Source organism: Aedes albopictus, chromosome 2, assembly GCF_035046485.1.
Source record: "Aedes albopictus strain Foshan chromosome 2, AalbF5, whole genome shotgun sequence".
Taxonomy (NCBI): Eukaryota; Metazoa; Arthropoda; class Insecta; order Diptera; family Culicidae; genus Aedes; species Aedes albopictus.
The window spans coordinates 168,835,107-168,859,122 of record NC_085137.1 but is presented as its reverse complement, the minus strand read 5'-3'; the positions used below and the strand labels follow the sequence as shown (position 1 = coordinate 168,859,122).

Below are 24,016 nucleotides of genomic sequence, written 5' to 3'. Positions count from 1 at the left end.
GCGCTATTTCCTCGCACACAACTCTACTCACAACTTGTTCAACATTCTTCACTACTTCAACCGCACTCGCAAGATCATTCAATTTACAGGCAATTTCATCCAATCGCTTTTCACTGCGCCTATCATCAAATTCAGCCAGACTTAAGCACGCGTCACACACGAACACAGCATTTTTTATTTTCTGCAGACTCGCTATCTCATCACTTGTCACACCAGGCAAGCATTGGATGTGGATAAACAGCTTGCAACGGCCAAAGCATTCCACACAAGCGTTGTCGTCATCAATTGGTAGGGCACATTGCGCGCACGGCTGACTGCAGCAACCGTGCTCATTGTTTTCACCATCCATACCCACGGGCATTTTGCCCGGGTGAAAACAGACGGCGAACGCAGAGTAAATTGTTTAGTGCGTTAAAACTAAACACTGAATACTTAAAGATTCGCTTCGAAAACCAATTGAACTGCACTTTCGACTTATGTACACGATGTTCACACGCCACAAAAACACTATACGAGTTCGAAAACGAGAGATTTACACACAAAATACATTAATTAGGTGATCAGATATTTAATAACAAAGCTAATCACGCTGTCAACACAGTTAATAATTCTATAAAAATTCAGATAGCAAGCCCTTATGCAATTCTCTGGCAATTTCTTTATTTCCTTTGTATCTTTATTGGAACAGCTTTCGGTACAACCTTTCCAAATTTCTTGGAAAAACTCGTAGGCAGCTTAAGGGGTTATATATGTTGGGGTCAGGCACAAAATCGATTTTTTATAATTATTTTATCTTAAATTATGGGTTCTTAAGAATGCTGTGTCAAATTTTCATAGAGATCCAAGCAGTAAAAGCAAAGATATAGCGTTTTGCACCTCGCTCCGTTACGGGCGCGTAGTTCATACTTGAAACTTTGAACGCGATTATCTCGGAAATGTGTTTTCCAAAAACGTCGATGCGTAACTACGATTGCGGAAACAGTTCTCAACCGATTTCAACCAATTGTTTTAATGGTGTTCGATATTCATGTTTCGCCCAGCGACACGACTTATTATCAACAAGTAAACCAAATGTCTAGCTAGTCATAGAATGGACTTAATTGGCAGGTCCCGAACATTATTATTCGGGAGATTGCGTGTAAGTCATGGCAGATTCATCATGCTAACTGCTACAAAAAAAGGAAAAAATAAAGTTTAACATGTATTTGTGCTTGAACCTGGGACCTTATGATCCGCAGGCTCGAGCCTTATCATCTGCACCATTTCTGATACTTGAATCAATGGACATTAGAATACGATGGCATGACGTCCCAGCCAAACACATATCGTAAATCATTGTGTGGAAAAAATCGTATATTTTCATATATTGAATCATAACTGTATAATAATATGTATATTTGTTGACAATGATTGCGCCAAATCGCATTTCATGCTAAATTAAATTTCAATTGCGATTTTGTTTCATAACGTCGTCTCCGATAGAATCGTGAAAAAACATACATTCTTAGTGTCTGGAGCTGGAAGTTCGCTAGCATCGTATATATGATTTCTTTGAATCGTGGAATTCGTCGATTCACATCGTATATGAATCTGCTAAATCAAACTTGCTACCTAAAGGTATGTTCAAAATCGGTGAAATCGTATACAACCATAACAATGTTGTATATTGATCGTTTGCGTCACACTTGCGTCGTATACGAAGTGAACGAAATCGTAGAAATCGTATATTCATTTATACAGTCGCATATGATTGTTTCTGCACTTTAAATAGTCGAATCTTAATCTCGGAAATCATATATGGTTTTGTTTACATATTTGTATGATGGAGAAAAAGAAAAAATGTTATTCATCACAAATTTGTTTTTTTACCCTTCTTACACCCATAAGAAGGGTATAAATATCGCTCGAAAAACCGACTTTCGATCCGAGGCCCGGAGGGCCGAGTCTCATATACTGATGAACTCAGCTCGACGAACTGAGCAAATGTCTGTATGTGTGTGTGTGTGTGTATGTGTGTATGTGTGTGTGTGTGTATGTGCGTTACAAAAAAAAGTCACGCACGTTTCTCAGCCGTCTGTCAACCGATTTGAGTTCTCTTGGAAGCAAATGAAAGCTACTACATCCTAGTAGAACGCTATTGAATTTTTTTTCGATTGGACGTTTGGTTACCGAGATATTTCTCGAAGAGTACTTATGAGTCATACTTCTAAACTTTTTAAGATTTTTGACCAAGTGTATCATAATAAATATTTCGGCCGTTTGTCAATCGATTTAAGTTCTCTTGGCACCAAATGAAAGCTACAGCATCCTAGTAGATCACCCAAAAATTTGATTTCGATTGGACATTTGGTTACAGAGATATCTTTCGAAGAGTACTTAGGATTTATACAACTAAACCTTTTGAGATTTTTGACCAATTGTATAATAATAAATATCTTAGCCGTCTGTCAACCGATTTCGGTTATCCTGGCACCAAATGAAAGCTACAACATTCTAGTAGAACCCTATACAATTTCATTAGAATTGGACATTTGATTACCGAGATATCTTTCAAAGAGTACTTGGGAGTAATACAGGTTAACTTTTTGAAAGATTTTGGACCAAGGGTACCATAATAAATATCTCAGCCATCTGTCAACCGATTTGGGTTCTCTAAGCACCAAATGAAAGCTACAATAGCCTTGTATAAGGCCCTGAAATTTTATTTCGATTCGACATTTGATTACTGAGATATCTTACGAAGAGTATTTCAATAAATTCTTTCAATAAATTATTTTTTATTACACTGTTGAAAATGCTTTAACATCCATGTGCACAACAGAACACGTGCTCGATGAACAAATTGAGATTTGAAATTATGAAAAGAAATCCACGTACTCCGGTGAGACTCGAACTCACGACTCCCAATTCGCTAGACGGGCGCTTCTATTCCTTCAAGCTACGGAGTCACTCGACTATCTCCGTCGCCAGCAGGCCTAGAACTGAACTCGATTCCACAATCGCACATGGTTATCTTCTTTTCACAATCCAAACCCCCTTCGGATGGGATTAGATGAACATCTAACACATTGTCTGTTGTGCACATGTATGTCAAAGCGAGAGAGGAAGTTATTTTTAATTGTCGAGAGCTTCGGGCACTGCCTCCCAATCACTTATTGGTATGGCAATTAGTGTGCAGTCGGACTCTCGACGGGTCGGTCCTCGGCCGACCGAATACGGTAAGGGTGACCGTAGCACCTTACAAATGTCAATTTCTTGATTTTGCTTTGGCTGACCAAGCCATGTGGGAAATTACACTGTTGAAAATGCTTTAACATCCATGTGCACAAGGGAGGCAGTGCCCGAAGCTCTCGACAATTAAAAATAACTTCCTCTCTCGCTTTGACATACATGTGCACAACAGACAATGTGTTAGATGTTCATCTAATCCCATCCGAAGGGGGTTTGGATTGTGAAAAGAAGATAACCATGTGCGATTGTGGAATCGAGTTCAGTTCTAGGCCTGCTGGCGACGGAGATAGTCGAGTGACTCCGTAGCTTGAAGGAATAGAAGCGCCCGTCTAGCGAATTGGGAGTCGTGAGTTCGAGTCTCACCGGAGTACGTGGATTTCTTTTCATAATTTCAAATCTCAATTTGTTCATCGAGCACGTGTTCTGTTGTGCACATGGATGTTAAAGCATTTTCAACAGTGTAATTTCCCACATGGCTTGGTCAGCCAAAGCAAAATCAAGAAATTGACATTTGTAAGGTGCTACGGTCACCCTTACCGTATTCGGTCGGCCGAGGACCGACCCGTCGAGAGTCCGACTGCACACTAATTGCCATACCAATAAGTGATTGGGAGGCAGTGCCCGAAGCTCTCGACAATTAAAAATAACTTCCTCTCTCGCTTTGACATACATGTGCACAACAGACAATGTGTTAGATGTTCATCTAATCCCATCCGAAGGGGGTTTGGATTGTGAAAAGAAGATAACCATGTGCGATTGTGGAATCGAGTTCAGTTCTAGGCCTGCTGGCGACGGAGATAGTCGAGTGACTCCGTAGCTTGAAGGAATAGAAGCGCCCGTCTAGCGAATTGGGAGTCGTGAGTTCGAGTCTCACCGGAGTACGTGGATTTCTTTTCATAATTTCAAATCTCAATTTGTTCATCGCGCACGTGTTCTGTTGTGCACATGGATGTTAAAGCATTTTCAACAGTGTAATTTCCCACATGGCTTGGTCAGCCAAAGCAAAATCAAGAAATTGACATTTGATATTTTTTATTATTATATTCACTTGTTATCTTGCAATAGTTTTTCACCAGTCTATGGGAAATTATTTTTCAATAAATAATGCTGATCTCATACAAAGTGTATTCTAGCAGGTTATTGTTTTCAACAAAATTATAATTAACAAATTACAAATACACAGTAATTTTATGAAAACTAACAATATGTTTGTGGAGCGGACCTGGTGTGGTGGTTAGAACACTTGACTATCACGCCGAGGACCTGGGATCGAATCCCACTCCCGACATACTCACAAAAAGTGGGTTCTTCCTTCGGAAGGGAAGTAAAACGTGGGTCCCGAGAAGAACTAGCCTAGGATTAAAAATCTCGTTAATACAGACAAAAAAAAAACAATATGTTTAATAAAAGCTTTGAATTTATATATTGTGGGAAAAATGCAAGAACCGGACAGCCAAAATAACTAGTTAATGCCAAAACTGATTAACTTAGTAGATATATCATTTTTGTCCTTTTTACACCATAACCATGAATACCAAGTACTTCGGAGCTAATTTATTCGACTGATTTAAGAGATATTAGACAAAGTGCATCTCGCTGATTTTCTTATCCATTTGTTAATCAATTCAAGATTATTTGGCAGTTAACAAAAGATACAATATTCCAGAATATGAAAGCTATTTTTTTAACATTCCATATAGGATTCTAGGAGGTGTCTGGCATTTCTGGTAAGTCCATGGTCTGATGCTATTTTGGGAACCAATTCACTAGATGTCAAATCCACAATATTTTCTAAAACTTTTGGTCAATCACACAAAATAAATTTGCTTAATACGCATAATACAACAATATTTTTAATAAGTGTAAGAAGGGTTCTGTTCACCATAGGTGGATTAAATCGGGTTTTTTTGTTGTTGTTGACACATTCCAACCATGGCAGCAATAATTTCAACCAAATGTATAGGTTTTCATACTATTTATATGCAGCAGATGACCTCCACTTTTGGTGCCACTCAATTCACAACAACAACGCTCCCACCACAAGTCTCGCCGTATCATGCTCATTTTTATTCGTTTCATGCCATTCACTTTGAACTCTCTATTTCCAACTTGGTAATACAGCCAATAGAGATAACGCGCAGTTCTCAGACAAAGGATCTAAGTTCGATTCCCACTGGTCACCAATTGTTTTTTTTTTTAATTAGAAAATCTTGAGTTGTATATCGGTACACACAATCGTAATAAGATCATGCATAATCGTGTATTTAGACAGAGAAAATCGGCAAAATTGCAGAAATTTTTAGTGAAATCGAAAATCATGTTGGATAGAATCGCAGTCATCGGATATATGTTTGGATATGGCCTCCAGTTAAGTATGTATATGCCTGTTTCGTGCATTGAATACGAATTCTTTGGTGCTATATATGTGTGACTATTTCAGTTGCAATTTCGATATAGCAACCAAATTGTTGGCTGGGCTTAATCATGGGTAACTTTGTTTTAATTCGTGCTGGCGATTCTGCGATTTTCAGTATCAACGTGGCATACTTTTGATAATTAGTCAATGAAAACGAATTCCTACACTTAAACAATGTATGGATGAAATGTTCGCAACACATTGGAGTAAAAGCTAATTAAGCTAGTCAAGTAAAATAATGTAAAATTACATGACTTTTAAAAAGACATGACTTTTATATGTAAAATCGTAAAAATAATGTCTTTTTTTCGTGATTTTTCAACGAAAATTGGTTGGGGTCGTCCATAAATGACGTAGCATTATTATGACAATTTTTGACACCTCCCTTCCCCCTCGTAGCATATTTTCCCATACCTAATACATGTCTCATAGCATTTTCGGAGACTTGCCCCTCCCCCCTAAAATGCTACGTCATTTATGGATAACCCCTAATATATAACTTTGAAAAACGCAATTTAAGCACCGTAGTGTCTACGACAAATTTGTAGAGTATTATTCTAACTATATCTTAACGGTATTTCCGCTACCTTCTCGGTGCAATTTTGTGAATTTCAGAGTAAATTTCTGAGAACATGGCTAAAAAAAAACACAAAATTGATTTGATACACCTCTAAACCTTCATCAATTTGGCTCATTTTTGGATTGAAGACTTGTTTTTGATAATTTGATTTGTTACGGAGAATCGGAGAAAAAACGTTTCAAAGTGAACAGGTCTAATGACTATGAACTAGAATGTTAGTGCAGTTCAATGATATCTAGCTAAGTTTCATGTCATGTGTTGCAATTTACCCCACAGATGAGGATACTTACAACAAGCATGTATTTCGCACCTTCTGATTAGGTGACAGTGTATTTTGATTAATCAAGTGTTGCATAGAATTATACTTGTGGTAATTAGTGTACACGATACTTTACAATATGATTCAAAACTTTATATTTTCTGTGATATTGCTTGAAAGTCGAATATTGTTGCAAGTTACCCCATATAACGGTACTCTTAAAAAAATTTTAAAATCAAAACATTCATCAAAAACAAAGTTTATTTAAAATTTCTGAAACAGTATATATTTGAAAATTTCAGCACTTATGCTAGGATTTCCTTCCACGTGTGTTTATGCTTATTCTTTGGGAATTCCTTCAAAATTTCTTTGTAAATTTCTTTGTGAATTCCATCGATCATTCCTTAGAAAAAAAAAATCAAATATATTTCAGAAAAACCGCACGAAAAATTCCCAATAGACTTGCAGAAGTAATTTCTATTGACGTTGCCGAAGAAACTTGTAAGGAAACTGCCGAAAAAGGTTTCAATGGAGTTGTCGATAAAACTCTAATAGAAATTTCTACAATGAGGAATTCCACGGAGTCATGTCAGTCGATCCTGAGCGACCATTTCAAAAATATCTGAAACTTTGCACAGTTTTTCAATTTCATATAAATCGCCATTTTTTGATATTAAACCTTCATATTCACTCACGACTAACTTTTCAAAAGGGTGTATGCGAAAATAGTTCTAAAATATTCTAAAAGCTGTACAGCAAAAACGGATTGTTCGATTGTTATAAATTTTTCAGCAAAGTTAGATAACTAAATGATGATTCCTTAGAAAATATACACTGTAAAAAATTTCTTTTTCTACTTTGAAAAAATATGATATTTGTCACAAAAACTCAAATATCTCAAAACCCTATCTTTTTACCAACTTCAATTTTTTAGGAGAAATGGCCCATTATATCAGCTATCTACCATAAAATTTTGGTGATGGTAAACTGATAAACAAAAAAGTTATGACATTTCAAACATTTCACAATTTTTACATTTAGTAACAAAAAAAATTTTTTTTTCTGTGTAAATTATTTCGAGAATTATATTTTGATGCTGATTTTATTGTAAAGGCTACCGCCTGAATTAAACAAGTTGTTTTCATGATACTTTAGTTTGATTATTCGTAATTACTATAGTATCTATTTGAAACTTAGACGCGATCCAGTGTTGTGATCAAAAATATTGAGATTGTCATACTTTTTATTGTACGTGACTGGTGAAAAAATCCCTTGATAGTGTTGAAAAGCTGTTGATTATAAGAAAAATGGAATTGAATTTATTTTTAAGACAAAAGCTGTATAATAAAAGTTTTTTTATACGCGTATACGTCTAGTTTATCCGCAAAAAAAATCCCTCTTACACACTTATTTCTGAATTGTCTGTTCGGTACTTTTTTGACGAGATTATAACAGCAGTACGATCTCGGTAGTTTCGGTAATCGATTTTACTGAGGCTCAGTAAAACAACTGTCAAAATCGTATGGAAAAGGTAAACAATGCATTTTTGCTGAACGAATTCGGTGCTCAGCAGTTTTAATCTCGTCAAAAAATTACCGAACTCGGTAATCAAAATTAAGTGTGTAGAGAACAGACTTTATGATCGGAACTTCAACAACAACAAATGCATAAGAGGTACATACCACAGACAAACAGACGAAACGCCTAGAACAATTTTAGTGAAAATTCATCGCCCAGTTCACACTATCACCACCTGGTGGAAATGTTTCACGAAACACTGCGTTGTGCAATATCGTCATCAGAAGGCGCTAGTGTGAAACGTCAAACGCAAAGAAAAACGATGGGCGCTCTTCTTGTTATGAAAGCCACAACCAAGATTCAAAATGATCGTTGAAGGCGTGGTCAATGAAAATTTCGCCAGTGTTACGTTTGTTTGTCTGTATACATACCTGACAATGCTCACGAAAAAAACAAAAAAATACTACCGCTATGAATATTAAAAATTGTATAGTATTTTTTTTCTTCAGCAACCAACACCAAACAAGTAAGTTAAAATTAATAAGTGATTTTGTTTATTATAATCTAACGAACAAGATGAACAGTCGCTTTCTCAAAGGTCTTCAACTCAACGCTCTCTTGTAGACCGTTTGATGAAAAAAATGTTCAAAAGAGTTACGAAATCTCACCGAAAGCACCATAGATAAACTGAAAGAGACTGGTTATGCCCAAATGTCCACATTGTGTACAAAATTACGCATTTGCACGTCCTGCCGTCTAGAATTTGACAAACGAGCCATCTGTATATCATCGGTAAAGCAGGGCGCAGGAAGTTCGAAAACGACAACAACTGAGAAATTGCCATCAGCGACATCTGTTTAAACAATTTAATTACGCCCCTTTTCAAAAATGCCCTGTAATATTCTTCAACATCTATACCCATTTCAATATTTTTAACGTTGCAAAACACGCTTTCAACATTCATCTTGAAGAAGAGGGAAAACACTTGTCCTCAAATGTAACAGCAAATTAATGAACAAACGACTAATGCGCGGAGGGCGTGATAAAATCGGAACATTACGGTACATAGTATATTATATTATATGTATATATAATATATAATAAAAACAACTTGTTTTACTCACGCAAGGCCATTAACAATAAAATCAGCATCAAACTTAAATTTCCGGCCGAAATAATTTACACTAAAAAAAATTATTACTAAATGTGAAAATTGTGAAATGTTTGAATTGTCATAACTTTTTTGTTTATTTTCATGGTAGATTGCTAATACAATGGACCGTTTTCTCTAAAAAATTACGTTGGTAAAAAGATAGGGTTTTGAGATATTTGAGTTTTTGTGACAAAAATGATATTTTTTAATGTTAAAAAAGATTTTTTTCACAGTGTATATTTTCTTAGGAATCGCCATTTAGTTATCTAACTTTGCTGAACAATAAAATCAGCATCAAATCGCGATTTCCGGCCGAAATAATTTACACAGAAAAATTTTTTTTACTAAATGTAAAAATTGTGAAATTTTTGAAATGTTATAACTTTTTTGTTTATTAGTTTACCATCACCAAATTTTTATGGTAGATTGCTAATACAATGGACCGTTTTCCCTAAAAAATTGAAGTTGGTAAAAATATAGGGTTTTGAGATATTTGAGTTTTTGTGACAAAAATGATGTTTTTCAATGATAAAATAGATTTTTTTTCACAGTGTATATTTTCTTAGAAATCACCATTTAGCTATCTAACTTTGCTGAAAAATTCATAACAATCGAACAATCCGTTTTTGCTGTGCATATTTTTGAATATTTTTGAACCATTTTCACATACACCCTTTTGAAAAGTTAGCCGTGGCTCTAAATAAAAATTTGATGTCGAAAAATGGCGATTTAGATGGAACTGAAAAACTGTGCAAAGTTTCAGTTCAATAGAAAATCATGAATTAAAAATTTTCCTTAATTTTGATGCTGTTGCTTGGAATCGCTCCAATAATTTACAAAGAAATTTATGAAGGACATTTTAAAGAATATGCTGAAGGAATTGCGGAGAAAATTCCAAAAGGAATCAATCGAAGAGTTTCCAAAGGAAGAACCAAACGTTTTTTCAAAACAATATCAGATGAAAGCCTTAATGAATTGCTCGAGAACTCCTCAAAGTATTACTCAAGGAATTTCTTAAAGAATTCTCACAGGAATTACCAAAGAATTTTTCAAAACAAATTTTGAAAAAAAAAAACATCAAAGATATTACTCTGGGAAAGTTTTAAAAGAATAGCTGAGGAAGAAAGCCATTCTCAAAGAAACTGCTGCATAAATTTCCAAAAGCATAATTGAAGAATTCACGAGAAAATTATCTAAAGAATGCACACGACTTGCCTAAAGAATTCACAGGAATACCAGAAGTAATTTACAGAAGAATTTTTTAAAATTCCTTTTCAAAAAAAAATTCTAAAAATTTGTCAAAGCAATTGCTAGCGGTGTTTCGAAAGGTATTGATGATGAAATTTCCCAAAGGGTTAACATAAAAAAATGCCTGAAAAAATGTCAAAAGGAATTTCCAAAAAAGCGAAGAAATCTCCAGAGGTACTGCCGAGTAAATTCCCAAAGAGATTGTCGAAAGAATTGCTGGAATGCTGGGTAAATTCTAGAACATAAAATTGCCAAACAAATTAAAAAGAAAACTCCTAAAAGAATTTCTGAAGCAATTTCTTTTTTTTAAGATGTGCCAAAAATGTTTTGAAGAAATTGCTAGTGAAATTTTCATGGTCATTGCCTTTCAAATTTTCGTTACTGATAGATTTTCCTGCCACAATATTCCACTATACGTTTTTATCCCAAAGGAATTACTGGACCAATTCCCAAATATATTGCATAACGAATTGAAAACAATTTCGGAAGAAATTGCTGAGATTTTTGTTGAAGGAATTACTAGAGAAAGGGAATTTCCTAAGAAATGGTCAAACAAGTTAAAAGAACTTTTCTTGAGATTTTCAAGCAATTAATAATTCAATTTTGTGTTCTACCCAAAATAATACTTTCAAGTTCTTCTTAATTAGTGTTGATTATTTATTGTCAAAACAAGTTTTTACAATAGTTTAAGAGATTGTGTATAATATGGGAACTGTTAGATAGATATTCAGGACTTTGATATGAATGTTGAGTGTAGAATAGGCTGTGGCTTATTTTTGAAAAGTTTTTGAAACCTGGAATTCGTAACTTCTTCCGGATTCAAATGACATAAAAGGAGAAACCTCTGAGTTTGAGCCAAAAATATTGAGATATAGAGCCATAAATTTGAATTTTCGAGTAATGAAAAGGTGTTTTCACTTCAAGAGCCATATCTTTTTTTAATTTCCAACCAATTTTAAATATTTTTAATGAATCTCTCACAAAGTAAATTTCAATTAAACATGTACAACATTAAATTTATGCTTGATCAGCTGTATGCTCTGGCAGTGATGGCAAGTTTCGTGGCTGCCAGTGTATACCTCCACTACATACGAGGGTGCTGGCAATACATGAGATTTGTGCAGTGCCAAATCAAAAACGCGACAATCAACCATAAGGTGTACAAAGGAACAGACAAATTGATTTATTTCAACCCCTGAAGAAGATCTCAACATCTGGATCGAAACGTTGGCGATGAGTAGGGGCCATGGAAATTCGCAATTTTGCGGAAGCCGTGAAATCCGCGAAATCGGGTCATGGTCGCGAAATGTAAGAAATCCCGCGAAATGCCACGAAATTTGACAAAACTTTGAAAATACCCTACAGATTTCCATAATCTTTACCTGACATACAAAATTTCTATATTACATGGATTAAAAAAACATTATTGTTATATAACAATAATATTTTTATTGTTATATAACATTATATAGTATTGATACAATTTTCACAATTTTTCTGGCATATAACAATTAATATAGTATTTATACAATATTCACAATTTTTCTGGAAGATTATTGTTATGTACAGATGATTATTTTCAGGCAAAAAAAGGGCTTTCGTGGTGAATTTTGAGTTCGATCCAAAAATACAAGTTTCCTGTATCACACGTTAATTTCTGAAGGTGTCGTTTTTTTTTCAATATTCATTGCTCGTAATTGTCTTCAAGCAACAATCCTCAGCGTAGCGATTAATGAAATTTTAAACCTAAAATACAAAACTCGTGTATTATTCGTAATTTTGTAAAAAAAAATTAGAGTCTTCAGATTGACTATCTCTATTTCTGTGCAATATTTTGCTTCATCAATACGGTTAATTCAACATCAAAATATGTGTGGGAGTATGTTGGGTATAATAAAAAAAACTGCTTTAAGTACTTGCTCCGAGTTTGCGAGTTCTCAAAAATATAACAGCTATTACTATGATGCAATCGTTATATTTCACATGTATATAGAAAGCTGAGAAAATTCAAAGTTTCTAAAATTTTGGAAATCGTATGAAAAACGACTGAGATAGGGGAATTTACGTATTTTCGGAAATTTTGTTCTCTTCGTCATGCGGATTGTTTTGAAACCTGTTAAACTCAAATTATACAACCAAGTTTCAAGAAATTTTGCCAGGAAAAACCTCTCATGACGAAGAGAAAAACCTACTGTTAATACTCAAAGTCACCCTATATGAAGTTGAAAAATACTGTTCCCACTGTTTCGAGACATAGAAGTTGGGGTAAGTGATATACACGCAGATAAACAAATTGTAAACATAATTAAATTCTACACCGAGAAAAATTTCTACTCAATGACTGAGTTGGCCTTCCAACTTCCAGTTACTCAGTTTCCGTTAAAAGTGTTTAGCCGAAATTGAGTAAGAAAACAAAGGATTTTTCGATTTCTGAGTAAGGCCAACTCAGCCTCTGAGTTGAAATTTTTCCCTGTGTAGTTCAAATCAACCGATTTTTCAGTTTGCTATAGCGACAAACTGATTCCTAGTTTAAACTGAATTGTTGCATTGTTTGATAATACAAATGTTTTCATTTGACGAAATTTGTGACAGTTTGTTAGAACAAACAGAGATTTGGTAGTTTCAACATAAAATAACAAATTGATTTAAACGACTGTACTTTTGTGACTAACAAAGCTGGAATGTGATTGTGTTGGTGACGGCAGCTTGGAAATCTATTATTAGACACTCGGAAAGCGGATGGTAGCGAGAATGAATAAAAAAAGACAAGAAGCCGAAACCGACCAACATTTTGTGGATACTGTTTTGAGTACCTGCGCGTTATCCATCACGGCCAAAACTGCACTTGGAAGTTGGAGTGATGGATTTGAAACACTTTCTTCGTTGTGGCGATGTTGGAGTGAGAATTTTAAAGATGTGTGAGTGCTTCCAGGCCATGTTTGTGGTCCCCATTTTGTTAAAACAAATGAAGTTTTTAACATTTTATGGAATGATGGGAATTGATTGTTTTGACCAATAAACTCCAAGTTTGAACAAAGAAATATAACTTTGGAATAAGTAAATGCTCAGTTTGAAAATCAACCATGCGTTATTTTTCTGCGTGTACCATCAGAAGGCAGGCTCCAGAGACACGTTATCCTCCATTTGCGACATTTGTGACAAAAGAGTTCTAGTGTAGATGCACATTTTTAAGTGAGCGCTCACTTTTAAATATTTGATTTGAAAACTCTCATCCAACTTCATTACTTTCTAAACTCAGCTCATTTAACGTCGATCTCCTCATCTAACAGAGGAATGGCATACAAACAACATTGATGCAGTATTCTGGTTATCAGCCCTATTGGAACGACCTGCGATACTACGAAGGGATTAACCGATGACATGTGTTTTACGACAATGGGAACATTTTCAGTCTCGTCCGTCTTCATAGGGCTAACGAAATTCAGCTTGTACTAGGCAGAAGATTATGTTGTTCATTTAAGGCAGTTTTAAATAAATCCAAGATTATGGCGATGATTTACTGCGAACACGTTTTCATTATAAATTTCTTCCTCTTCTTTCCATTTCAGTTGACGGAGGTTGGGGTTCGTGGGGTCCCTGGACCGATTGTAAATGTCCCGGTCACCCGAAGCAAGGTCAGAAACGAACCCGAGTATGCAACAATCCACAGCCACTGAACAGTGGAGCTCCCTGCGTCGGCCACAACACCGAAACCACTCCGGACTGTCTGCCGTGCACAGGTAAGAGGGACTTTAGCTTCCAACTGCAATAGTCAGACGAGAACAGGTACGGCGACTACGACGACGACGACAGCAACCAAATGCTTCAAGACGTGACAAATGCTCCCAGGAGATAACATCGAAAAGCTTTTTGTACTGAACCTGTGCTGATGCTGTTGTGTTCGGAGTGTTCGGTACTATTTAAACAACCTTCCATCACGTCATGGTTTTGGCACTTCTAGTGTGCCCCATAGAGTGTAGTATTTATTTGCTCTTCAAACACCCATTCCTGGAGGGGGCCGCCCTTCTAGAGCCACTCACCTACCCATCTGCAAACTGGCTGCGATCCATTTCGCACTGAATGCAAACTATGTTTATGCAAATTTAACCACATTGTCTTTGAGAGCGCCACATGCCACCGCTGGTGGCTGCTGGCGCTTGGCTTGGAGTGTGTTGGTTACTTACCACCCATCGCATCCATTACAGTGTTTTCGTCTCGAAGCAAAGCTGGTAATTGAATTCATCTCATCCACTTTTCAGACTAATGGGGATACAACTCACACTCACTAGCACTACGCACGCATTCTTCAATCCATTGTTGTATCCCACGTAATCCGTTTTGCAGTAATTTCACCTGCTTCTCGCCGCAAGAATTGAGCTTTCTGACTACTTCTAACGGTTTTGTCGTCTAATTCAATGGTATTGTAATGTTTCGCCATGATTTCATATCACTGCATTTAATATCTTCATCGATGGATAAAAACAAACTATTTCAGACAACCAAGATTTGCATGAAGATTCACGTATTACATCGCTTCAAATGATGAAAACTGGAATAATTTTCCTACTCAACGCTCTTTCCCATTTGAAACCCAACATTACGACAACCAAGCACATTGCAAAGTATCCCCAACGTCGATTCACACTGATTCCAAAACCTTATTCATTGCTTTCACCAGCATCCCCCATGGCATCGGGGTGCGGTGGTGTCACAGTCAGTGTCCGCCGTCCCAACACGAGGCACCACTTTCGAACACCACTTTGTTTCCGGAGCGACAAAATTCAATTACTGATGGCAATCATAAAATTACACAATGTATGGATCTACGCATATGTGCTACCATAGAACAAGTGAGAACTGGCTACAATTCTGATATGCGCTAGAATATACTCAAGAAGAGCACCAATTTTTATGCTGCTGCTGAGAGAGCGCAGCTGAACCATGTGGATTCTTTTTTATGTCATTTGCATGTTCGAGCGTATTCGTGATGAGACACGAAAAAGCTGTAAAACGGCTTAAATTACGGTCAATGAAATCGGTTTGCTCAATCAATACCACGATTGGAGCTACAGCTAGGATTAAAGCCATCAGAATAGTCACTTTCTAATTCAATTAGGCGGATTCATTTCAATGGATCTAAACAGCATCCTGCGATCCGAATCTATTCCAATCGCTCTCATCTCATCTGAAGCAGCAGGATCCCTTTCCTAACTACATAGGTGCTACCATTCCTGTTAATTATGCAAAGTAATGCGATACCTCCACCCGAGCTGGCACATCAAGTTTGCATGGTAAACACGTTTTCATTCACTCACACATTAACGAGCAGAAACGGTCTTCTTGTTCAAACATCATCAGCTGAGCTGCAAATTGTAAAGTAGGTATTTGCACGTTACACTACACTGTCCCGCATTTTATCGCTCCCTCTCAATCGATATCGATCCTTTCTGGATTTTTTTTGTTCAAACTAGAGAGGCATACATGCTTCCTTTCATCGTATCCCACTTCCGGCTGCAACGCTTCATTGTGTGTTCCTTGTAAACAGTTTTATGTTGCAGGCTGCCAGCATATCGTAGGTATCGTTTAAAGGCAACATGGGGCACTTGTCTAAAAGGAAATCTTTCAAATTTTATGCCAGATTTTGTGGGTGTAACGGTTATATAATTCCCGTAATACTTAGGACCGACCAGTCATGATCGAGTTTGTTCTTGCTCCTCGACAAAGCCTAATGGCTAATTTGGTTTCAATTACTAATTCACAAATTAACTCTCACATCTTTTAAGAATTTATTGTAAAATATCTTTCCTTTCTTTTGAATAAGATTGTAGAATTTTCCCTCGAATTCTATTTACGCCTATTTTGGGCACAATATGAGTCTTATTCTCGTCATACCTTCCACGTGACACTATCGTTCATAGGATGGTCAAAAGTTATTATTAACTTAAAGTGACCAGACGTCCCGGATTGTGCGGGACAGTCCCGGATTCAAGCAGCCTGTCCCGCATTTACAAGCGTCCCGGAAACGTCCCGGATTTACACAATTAGGCAATTCATTTTTAAAATAAACTTCTATCTTTCTTAGCTGATTGAAAAAAAAGAAGTTGATTTATAGAATTCTGCTTAAGATATTATACATATTATGCTTTTTTGATTTTCCTTGTAAAAAATCAATCCCATTGCAATTTGTTTAATGTATTTTATAAAGTTTTCGTCATTTCAAAGTCCTTCCTGCCTGATCATAAGCTGTGAATTTCGAAAAATCTGAAACTTCTGATATTTTTGGGATGTTTCGAAATTGGTGCAATGGTGTTGTTTCCCGCGTAATGCTGCAACATTTACTCCTGAGGAGGGGGTTTCGGCTATGCCTCTCTAAAAATCCAAATTTGTGGAACAAATTTTTAGATTAAAACCTTTTCTGACTAAAAAAAATTTCGGCTTCGCCGCTTTGTAAGTATTAAATTAAAAAAATGTTCCATTATACATCGAAAACCAGACCCAAAATTTAGTCCTTACTGCAAAAAACTAACGTAAGTTTTAATGATTAACATGTTGTCCCGCATTTGAGCAAAATATATCTGGTCACTTTATATTAACTGTACATGTATTGAAAAGTCGATCAAATCCTTCGCAATCTGAATCGAATCATGTGTTCAAAGAACGATTGAGTTAGCTTTTAAATTAAGATGGTTGTAGATTTAGAAAAAGGACCAAAATATTCCGGTTAATATTTTTGTCCACTAGATCATAATATGCTATAACAGTGCAACGAAGAAATCTTTGTATGTGGTTGTCAAAAAAGATGTTTCGTGTGCAGAAATTCCACGCACACATTTGCTTGCTTCTTTCCAAGGACGAAGACAGCTGTTTGCTTACAATTAACCGACGTAGAAAAGCATTTGATTTCAATAATTGAGCAGCTTTTGCTGCAATCTAGAGCAGTGAAATCAAATTTTGAAATGTCACAGAGCTCTTAAATTGACGGTTAGCTCATTAAGTGCATCTGGCGGAACGGTGATGGACGATGAACAATTCAGCTAGCTGCTGCTTTGGTGCGGCTGTCTTCGGAATACGCAAAACGAAAAAAAAAAATGTGAAGTCGTAAGAAGAGTGAAATTGGAAGGTGAAATTATGTGTAATTATTCAATTTTCAGTGCTTAAAGTATACATCGTTTGGCTTCCATCTGATGAGTCATTGACGAAGGTCACTTGGAATATCTCTAAGAATTGGCTATTTTCCATCTAATACGATGGGAATTGGTGCATATGACGAAGTAAATTCCTATCCCACATAATTTATGTAATCGATTTGATTGATTCCTTGCAATAATTTAACAAAAACCTTAAAAATATGAATTCCAGAAAAAATATGCAGATGAACTGTCAACTGTGGTTTGTAACATGTTATGAGGATATCATACACAGATGTGTTTATACGGCCAGTAGTACACAGGGTCAAATATTTGACAAGGAAAGAACTCAAGAAACAACATCAGTTTGACACTAATGAAAATTCGATCGAGTCAAACAAGATGTTTGAGCATTGGTTTCTTTTTGGACAAGTATTTGAACCTGTGTACTAGCAGCTTAAATAAAGGAGGAAAGTAGAACATTCCGAAATTTATTGCCTAGTCTGAAAATTCCCATACAACTATAAATATATATTGTTTTGAGGAAAAAAAATCAGTGATAATGTACAATAGAACATTTATCCCACCTTCTGAATACATATACAATCCATTTTCTATAAATTTCAGTGAAAACTCATCAATAGTTCAGGAACGTTTCCTTGTGAAAATAAATTTAACAGTTTTCTTTAGGTGTTTTCGACAAATATAACTGACCAAACTTAGTCTGATAACCAGCTTGAAACGATTTGGTTCCATTTGTAACTTTTACTTTTGTATTTCAGGGGAATTCAGGGGATTACAATAAACAGTAGAACTGATTGTGGAAACGACCGACGGATTGACAGAATTATCCCTCTTTGGTTGGCTTTTCGGTCCGGATAAGTTATAAGCGGGGTGATACTATTTCATCCGACGTTTCGACCCTTGGTTTGGGTCTTCTTCAGGGAGGTTATAGGGATACCGCTACGTTTGTATCGCCGGTTGCTTGGCGTAGGGCTGTGGGGTTTGGTGAATTTGAGCTTGTGTTGGCTATTTGTGGGTAGATGGTCAGGGTGTAGTTTACAATAATTTGTTTTACCACTGCGCCGAACTCTATCATGGCGTCTAGACACTGAATACTGGTTTTAGTGAAAGTGCTAATGGAGAATTCTCCGGTTCAAACCAACACTGTAACATCTGTAACTCGTCCAAATGATGGTTCGATACTATACAGTTGAGATGCTCGGTTTGTCTCGTTACAAGCTTATTAGTAAGAAATTCTTCGAACCGGTGGCACTGCACTGAGGTGGTATAAGCATTTGTTCCTAATGTTTGGACTCAATAATGGTTTAAAGATGACGCTTTCAATAAAACCGTTTAAGTGCACAAAAGAAACATGTTGGGAGAAGTTTCTAAGTAAAAAGAAAATCGTGTTAAGCACTGTTCCTTTTAGTTTCACTAAAAATGTGCATCCTTTGACAGATACGTATTTCAACCTCAACTGTAAGGTCGTCTTCAGTGTCTTGTACTTGACTCGACTAGTTTCTAGTTAGAAATTAACGCGCCTGACGGCTCTGATGTAATTGATTTTGTGAATATCTTGGCACAAAGCCTTCTGAAGAGATTTATCTATGATAATATTCAGCGATTTCTCCCAATATTTCTTCATGGATTTCTTCTATGATTCTTACCCAGCTGTATCTTATTATTCGTCTCAGGATTTCTCCTAGCATTTCTTCCAACATTTTGTTCAAGATCCTTACTTTCATTATTTCAAGTTTTCTTCCAGAGATTCTTCTAGTTCATTCCGGGATTCTTTCAGAGATTTCTCCAGAAATCTTTCAGGGATTGCCTTTTTTTCAGGGATTTCTACCAGAATGCCTTCTGAAATCCCATTAAGGATTCCACCTCGGTTCCCTCCCTGCTGAATTTTTCCGAGATACTGGGGTACCTGCAGCGATTTATTTCAGGATTTTCCCGGAATGCCTTCAGGAGTTTCTCCCGGGATTTCTTCAGAAATTTTTCCTCGGCTTACGCCAGAAATTTATCCAGGGAATTCTATCAGGGAAGAATTCTTCCAGGGACCCCTCTCGGCATTCTTTACGTTTCTTCGGAAATTTTTCTCGAGATTCTTACAGAGGTTTCCTCTGAGATTCTTTCCAAAATTCATCCCAGGATTTCTTCACTGATTCTTATCAGATTTACTTTTGCAGTTACTCTTAGTTTTCCTTCAGGGATTCCACCCGGGATTCTTTGGGAGGTTCTTGCCTGGATTTCTCCAGGATTCTTCCAGTAAAACTTTTGGAATTTCTCCCAGGATTACTTCTGTGGCACTTTCTCTTGATTTATTCTAGATTTTCTCCAGAGATTCGTTCGGGGTTCTTCTCAGGATTCCTTTCGAAAATAGTTCCAGAACTGCTTCGAGGATTTTCTCGGGAATTCGTTTTAAGATCCTAAAATCTTAAGGAGCTGAATTGTTTTAACGTTGCTACCGCTGGCTCAACCATGGTTGGTATGCTCGGTTTCAGCTTCGTTATTTTTTTTTTTTAACAACCCTTGGGTCTCTGCTTCTTCCCGGTATTTTTTCCACCCCAGATTCCTACAATTCCTACAAAGATTTCGCTTGGGAATTCTTCAGCTGTTTCTCTAGGAATTCGACTCAGCATTTCTGCTGGCATAACTTCCAGTATTTCACTGAGGATTCTTCTAGAGATTCCTCTCATTCCTTCCAGGAATTTTTCATAAATTTCTCCAGTACTTCAGTAGGGTTTCGTCCCTGATTTTTTTTTCAGGGATTTTTTCCTGGATTTTCTTCATATATTTCTCAAGAGATTCCTTTTAGGATTGCTTCAGGGATATCCCCCGGAATTTTTGAATTGATTTTTTCCGAGATTTTAACCGGGATTCCTTCTAGGATTTATGCCTTTCACTTGTTATATATCTTTTAGGGATTCCACTTTGGATTTCTTTAGATAAAGTTTCCTCTCGGACCTTCAGAGAATCCATCAGGGAGAAATTTTGGGATTTTCGTTGAAGTTGGTATTGCAGGTATTCTTTCAGAGATTCCTTCCGAGATTCTTCATGGAATTCCTACAGGGAATTCTCCATTGATTATTACAGGACTAACTTTTGGAATTGCTTCAGGGATTCCACTCAAAATTCCCTAAGAGGTTACTTCTTGAATTTCACCAGAATTCTTCCTTAGAAACTGAGGATTCCTCATGGGATTAATTCTAAGACTCTTTAATTGATTTATTCCAGGATTTCCCATATATTCCTTCGCGATTACTTTTAGGACTCTCTAATCGATTTCTCCCGGAGTTCCTCATGTTTGTTATGATCGGGCTCATCACCAGGGTCATATATGATCCCTCTGACCCCAAAGAGTTAAAGCATTTCTTGCAAAATTTCTTTAGAAATTACGCTTGGGTTTACGTAATCTTCCAAGGATTGCTATATGCTCCTGGAATTTTATTAGGGATTTATTTCGTTTGTTTTTCAACGATTCCTCCCGAGATGTCTACAAGGATGTTTCCGGGGTGTTTTGCGGGATTCCTGCAGGGAGCCTCTCGGAATTTCTTCAGATGTTTCTCTAAGTATCCATCTCCAGATTTCTCCTGGCATGCTTCCCAGTAGTTCACTCAGACTCTTCTAGAGATTACTCCAGTTCCTTCCAGGATTCTTTCATCAATTTCTTCAGAATATTTTCAGGGATTCCTTCCCGGATTTTTTAGGTATCTCCCCCAGGTTTATGGCAAAATTTCTTTCGGGATTTTACCTGGGTTTCCGTCAGATATTCCATAAGGATTTCTTCAGTGATTTCTCCCGGGATTTTTTTGGGATTTCTTCCCATTTTTTAATTGCTTCATGGATTTCTTCCGAAATTATTCCATATTTTTGTAGAGGATTGCTCTTTGGATTCCTATAGAGATTCCACCCCCATTTTCCGAGGATTTCATCAAAGATTCGTTTCGAGATTTTTCTTGGGGATCCTGTAGGTATTCCTCTCAAGATTCTTTCAGGAATTCCTTCCTGCGACTTCATCGCAAAATTCCTACACTGATTCTTACAGGACTTTGTTCTGGAATTATTTCAGAGGATCCACACCGGATTATCTCAGAGGTAACTTCCTGGATTCATCCCAAGACTCTTCCAAGGAAACTTCTAGGATTTTACGTTTGTTATGCTCGGTTTTGTCGCCGCCTGGGTCTTATTTGGAGACATAAGCCAAAGAGTTAACTTATTTCTTCCAGAATTTCATCAGAAATAACTCTTCGATTTCCCTATTCCTCCCGGTATTCCTACATAAATTCTCATCGGGATTTCTTCAAAGATTTCTCCCAGGTTTCTTTGAGAGATTTCTTCCGGGACTTTTGCCGGGGTTTCTCCCGAGATTCCCACAAATTTTTTTTCTGGGATTTTTCCTGGGATTCCTTCGGGAATATTTCCCGGGACACCTTTCGGAATATCCCTGGGATTTCCCTCCGAGATTCTTTTATAGGTTTCTTCCGAGATTACGCAATAAAATTACCAGGGATTCCTTTCAGCATTTCTACGGAGATTCCTTCAAAGTTTTCTTCCGGGATTCTCACATTGATTTCTGCAAGTGCATCTTTTAAAGATTTCTTCCGGGATTTTTGTATGAGTTTCTCAGGCATTCCTCTTGAAAATTCTTCAGGATTCCTACAGAGATTCCTCTGGTTTTTTTTTTTCAAGAATTCCTTTGGAATTCCTTCTGGGATTCCATCAGAGATTCCTACATACAATCCTCTCAGGACTCCTTCACGGATTTCTACTCCGAGGTTCTTTGCGAATTACTTCCAGTATTTTTTTGGCATTTCCGGGATCCCTTCATTGATTTTTCCCAGGATTGCCTCCGGGACTCTTCTGGAGACTCTGTACAGGATTGCTCTAGGATTATTTCATGAAAACTCGTAGGATACCTTTGGGAATTTTTCGCGAGATTACTTCTGAGACTCTTATTGATTGCTTCAAAAATTTATTCAGTGATTCCATCAGAAATTCAATCAGCGATTGCAACAGAGTTTATTGTTGAAATTGCTTCTGGGATTCTTTCAGGGCTTCCACATGGTTATTTTCCCGAGATTTTAACTGTTAGTTCATTAACAAGTCATCGCACTGTTGTCAAGGTTTAAACAAAGCTTAGTGCTAACTACCTTGAAAATGTCCATGTAAAAACTCCAAAAAAGATTTATGAAACAAACATATTCCATAGGTGAAACTACTGGGGGTGCCGGGGGTGCCAGGCACCCCCTATAATTTTGAAGCATTGCTGTGAGATATTGGGCGATGAATGATGAATGGATCTAATGAATTTGTGTTTATAGTGCACCCCCTGGAAAAAATCCTTAGTTTCGCCGATGACATATTCTCAGTAAACGTTATTAAATTGATTCTTGGGAAAGTGGGTTGTGTAAACAAAACCCTAAAAAGACATCTGACGGATTATTTTGCAGTATTTTGAATTAATCTTCTAAATGAACCTTTTCAGGAATCGATAAATACTACATTGTTGATAAAAAAGTCCCTGGTAATAGTGATTCCAGGTAATTTTGCCGAATGCAATTTGACTGAGGAAAGTAGACTATTTTCTACAACAGTGTAGTGGTTATCTTTCTTGAGCATTCGACTGTTGATGTTTATTAACTAATTTGTTGATGTTTATGTTTGGAGGTTATGGCTTTCAGTCTTGGGAGGAATAACTCAAAAACGGATTCTTAAGTTTTCAACCGACGTCTTGGTCTCATTCATTTTGATTTTCTTATGGAATAAACGGAACATAGTGGTTATATTGCTAGAAATTTCTTGGCTATCTCTGTACATTGTATTGAAGACGACTGTTTTAAAAATTTAGCGTTATTTGGCGTTTCAGTAATCTCGGTAAGCAAAAACAATTACACTGGAACCCAACATTTTATGCCATTTTCTGGGGATGCATAAGTTAGAACATGACTAAATTTAAAAAGGCATAAATTGAGGGAATTGTGTGTGTAAATTAGGTCAGGGTTTTAGCTTAGTCTAGTCTAGTGTAGTCTAGTCTGCACATACACAGCCATTCATTGAAAGAATCGATTACTTCTATCATCTTGTCTATCATTCTTCCTGTCATTATTAATGTTAGCAGCATATCAGAGATGTATTACAAGCATTAAAGTGGCTCGGCCTATACTGTGCAGTTATAATATTTTTTTTCAGACATCAAAGCATAAATTTATTCTACATTGAAGCAATAGAACGGGCACATGCTCTGTTTATTTAATATATTAAATCGGTTGGAGAGGCATTGCTAGGAAGGTTTTTTTTTAATTTTTATTATTGTGTATTTTAACTTATGCTAATTCTACACTTACAGATAAGAAGGTGTCACTCCTTGGTCCGCAGCCTCCTGGGATGGAGAACACATATTTTCACGGTGTTTCCTGGCCCTAATGGAAAGGTTTAGGCCAGAGTTTCCGATTGCTCATGTGTACATAAATGTGACAGC

General features: G+C 36.6%; 1 protein-coding gene across 1 annotated transcript in view; it reads left to right on the top strand.

Annotated features, from left to right (window-relative positions):
• Positions 1-24,016, top strand: part of LOC109398676 (netrin receptor unc-5) — a 611,474-nt gene that overhangs the window by 164,512 nt on the left and 422,946 nt on the right. Inside the window, exon 6 of the mRNA XM_062850694.1 lies at positions 13,975-14,145. Within this exon, the coding sequence (XP_062706678.1) occupies positions 13,975-14,145 (171 nt within the window). The remainder of the gene's footprint in view (positions 1-13,974; positions 14,146-24,016) is intronic.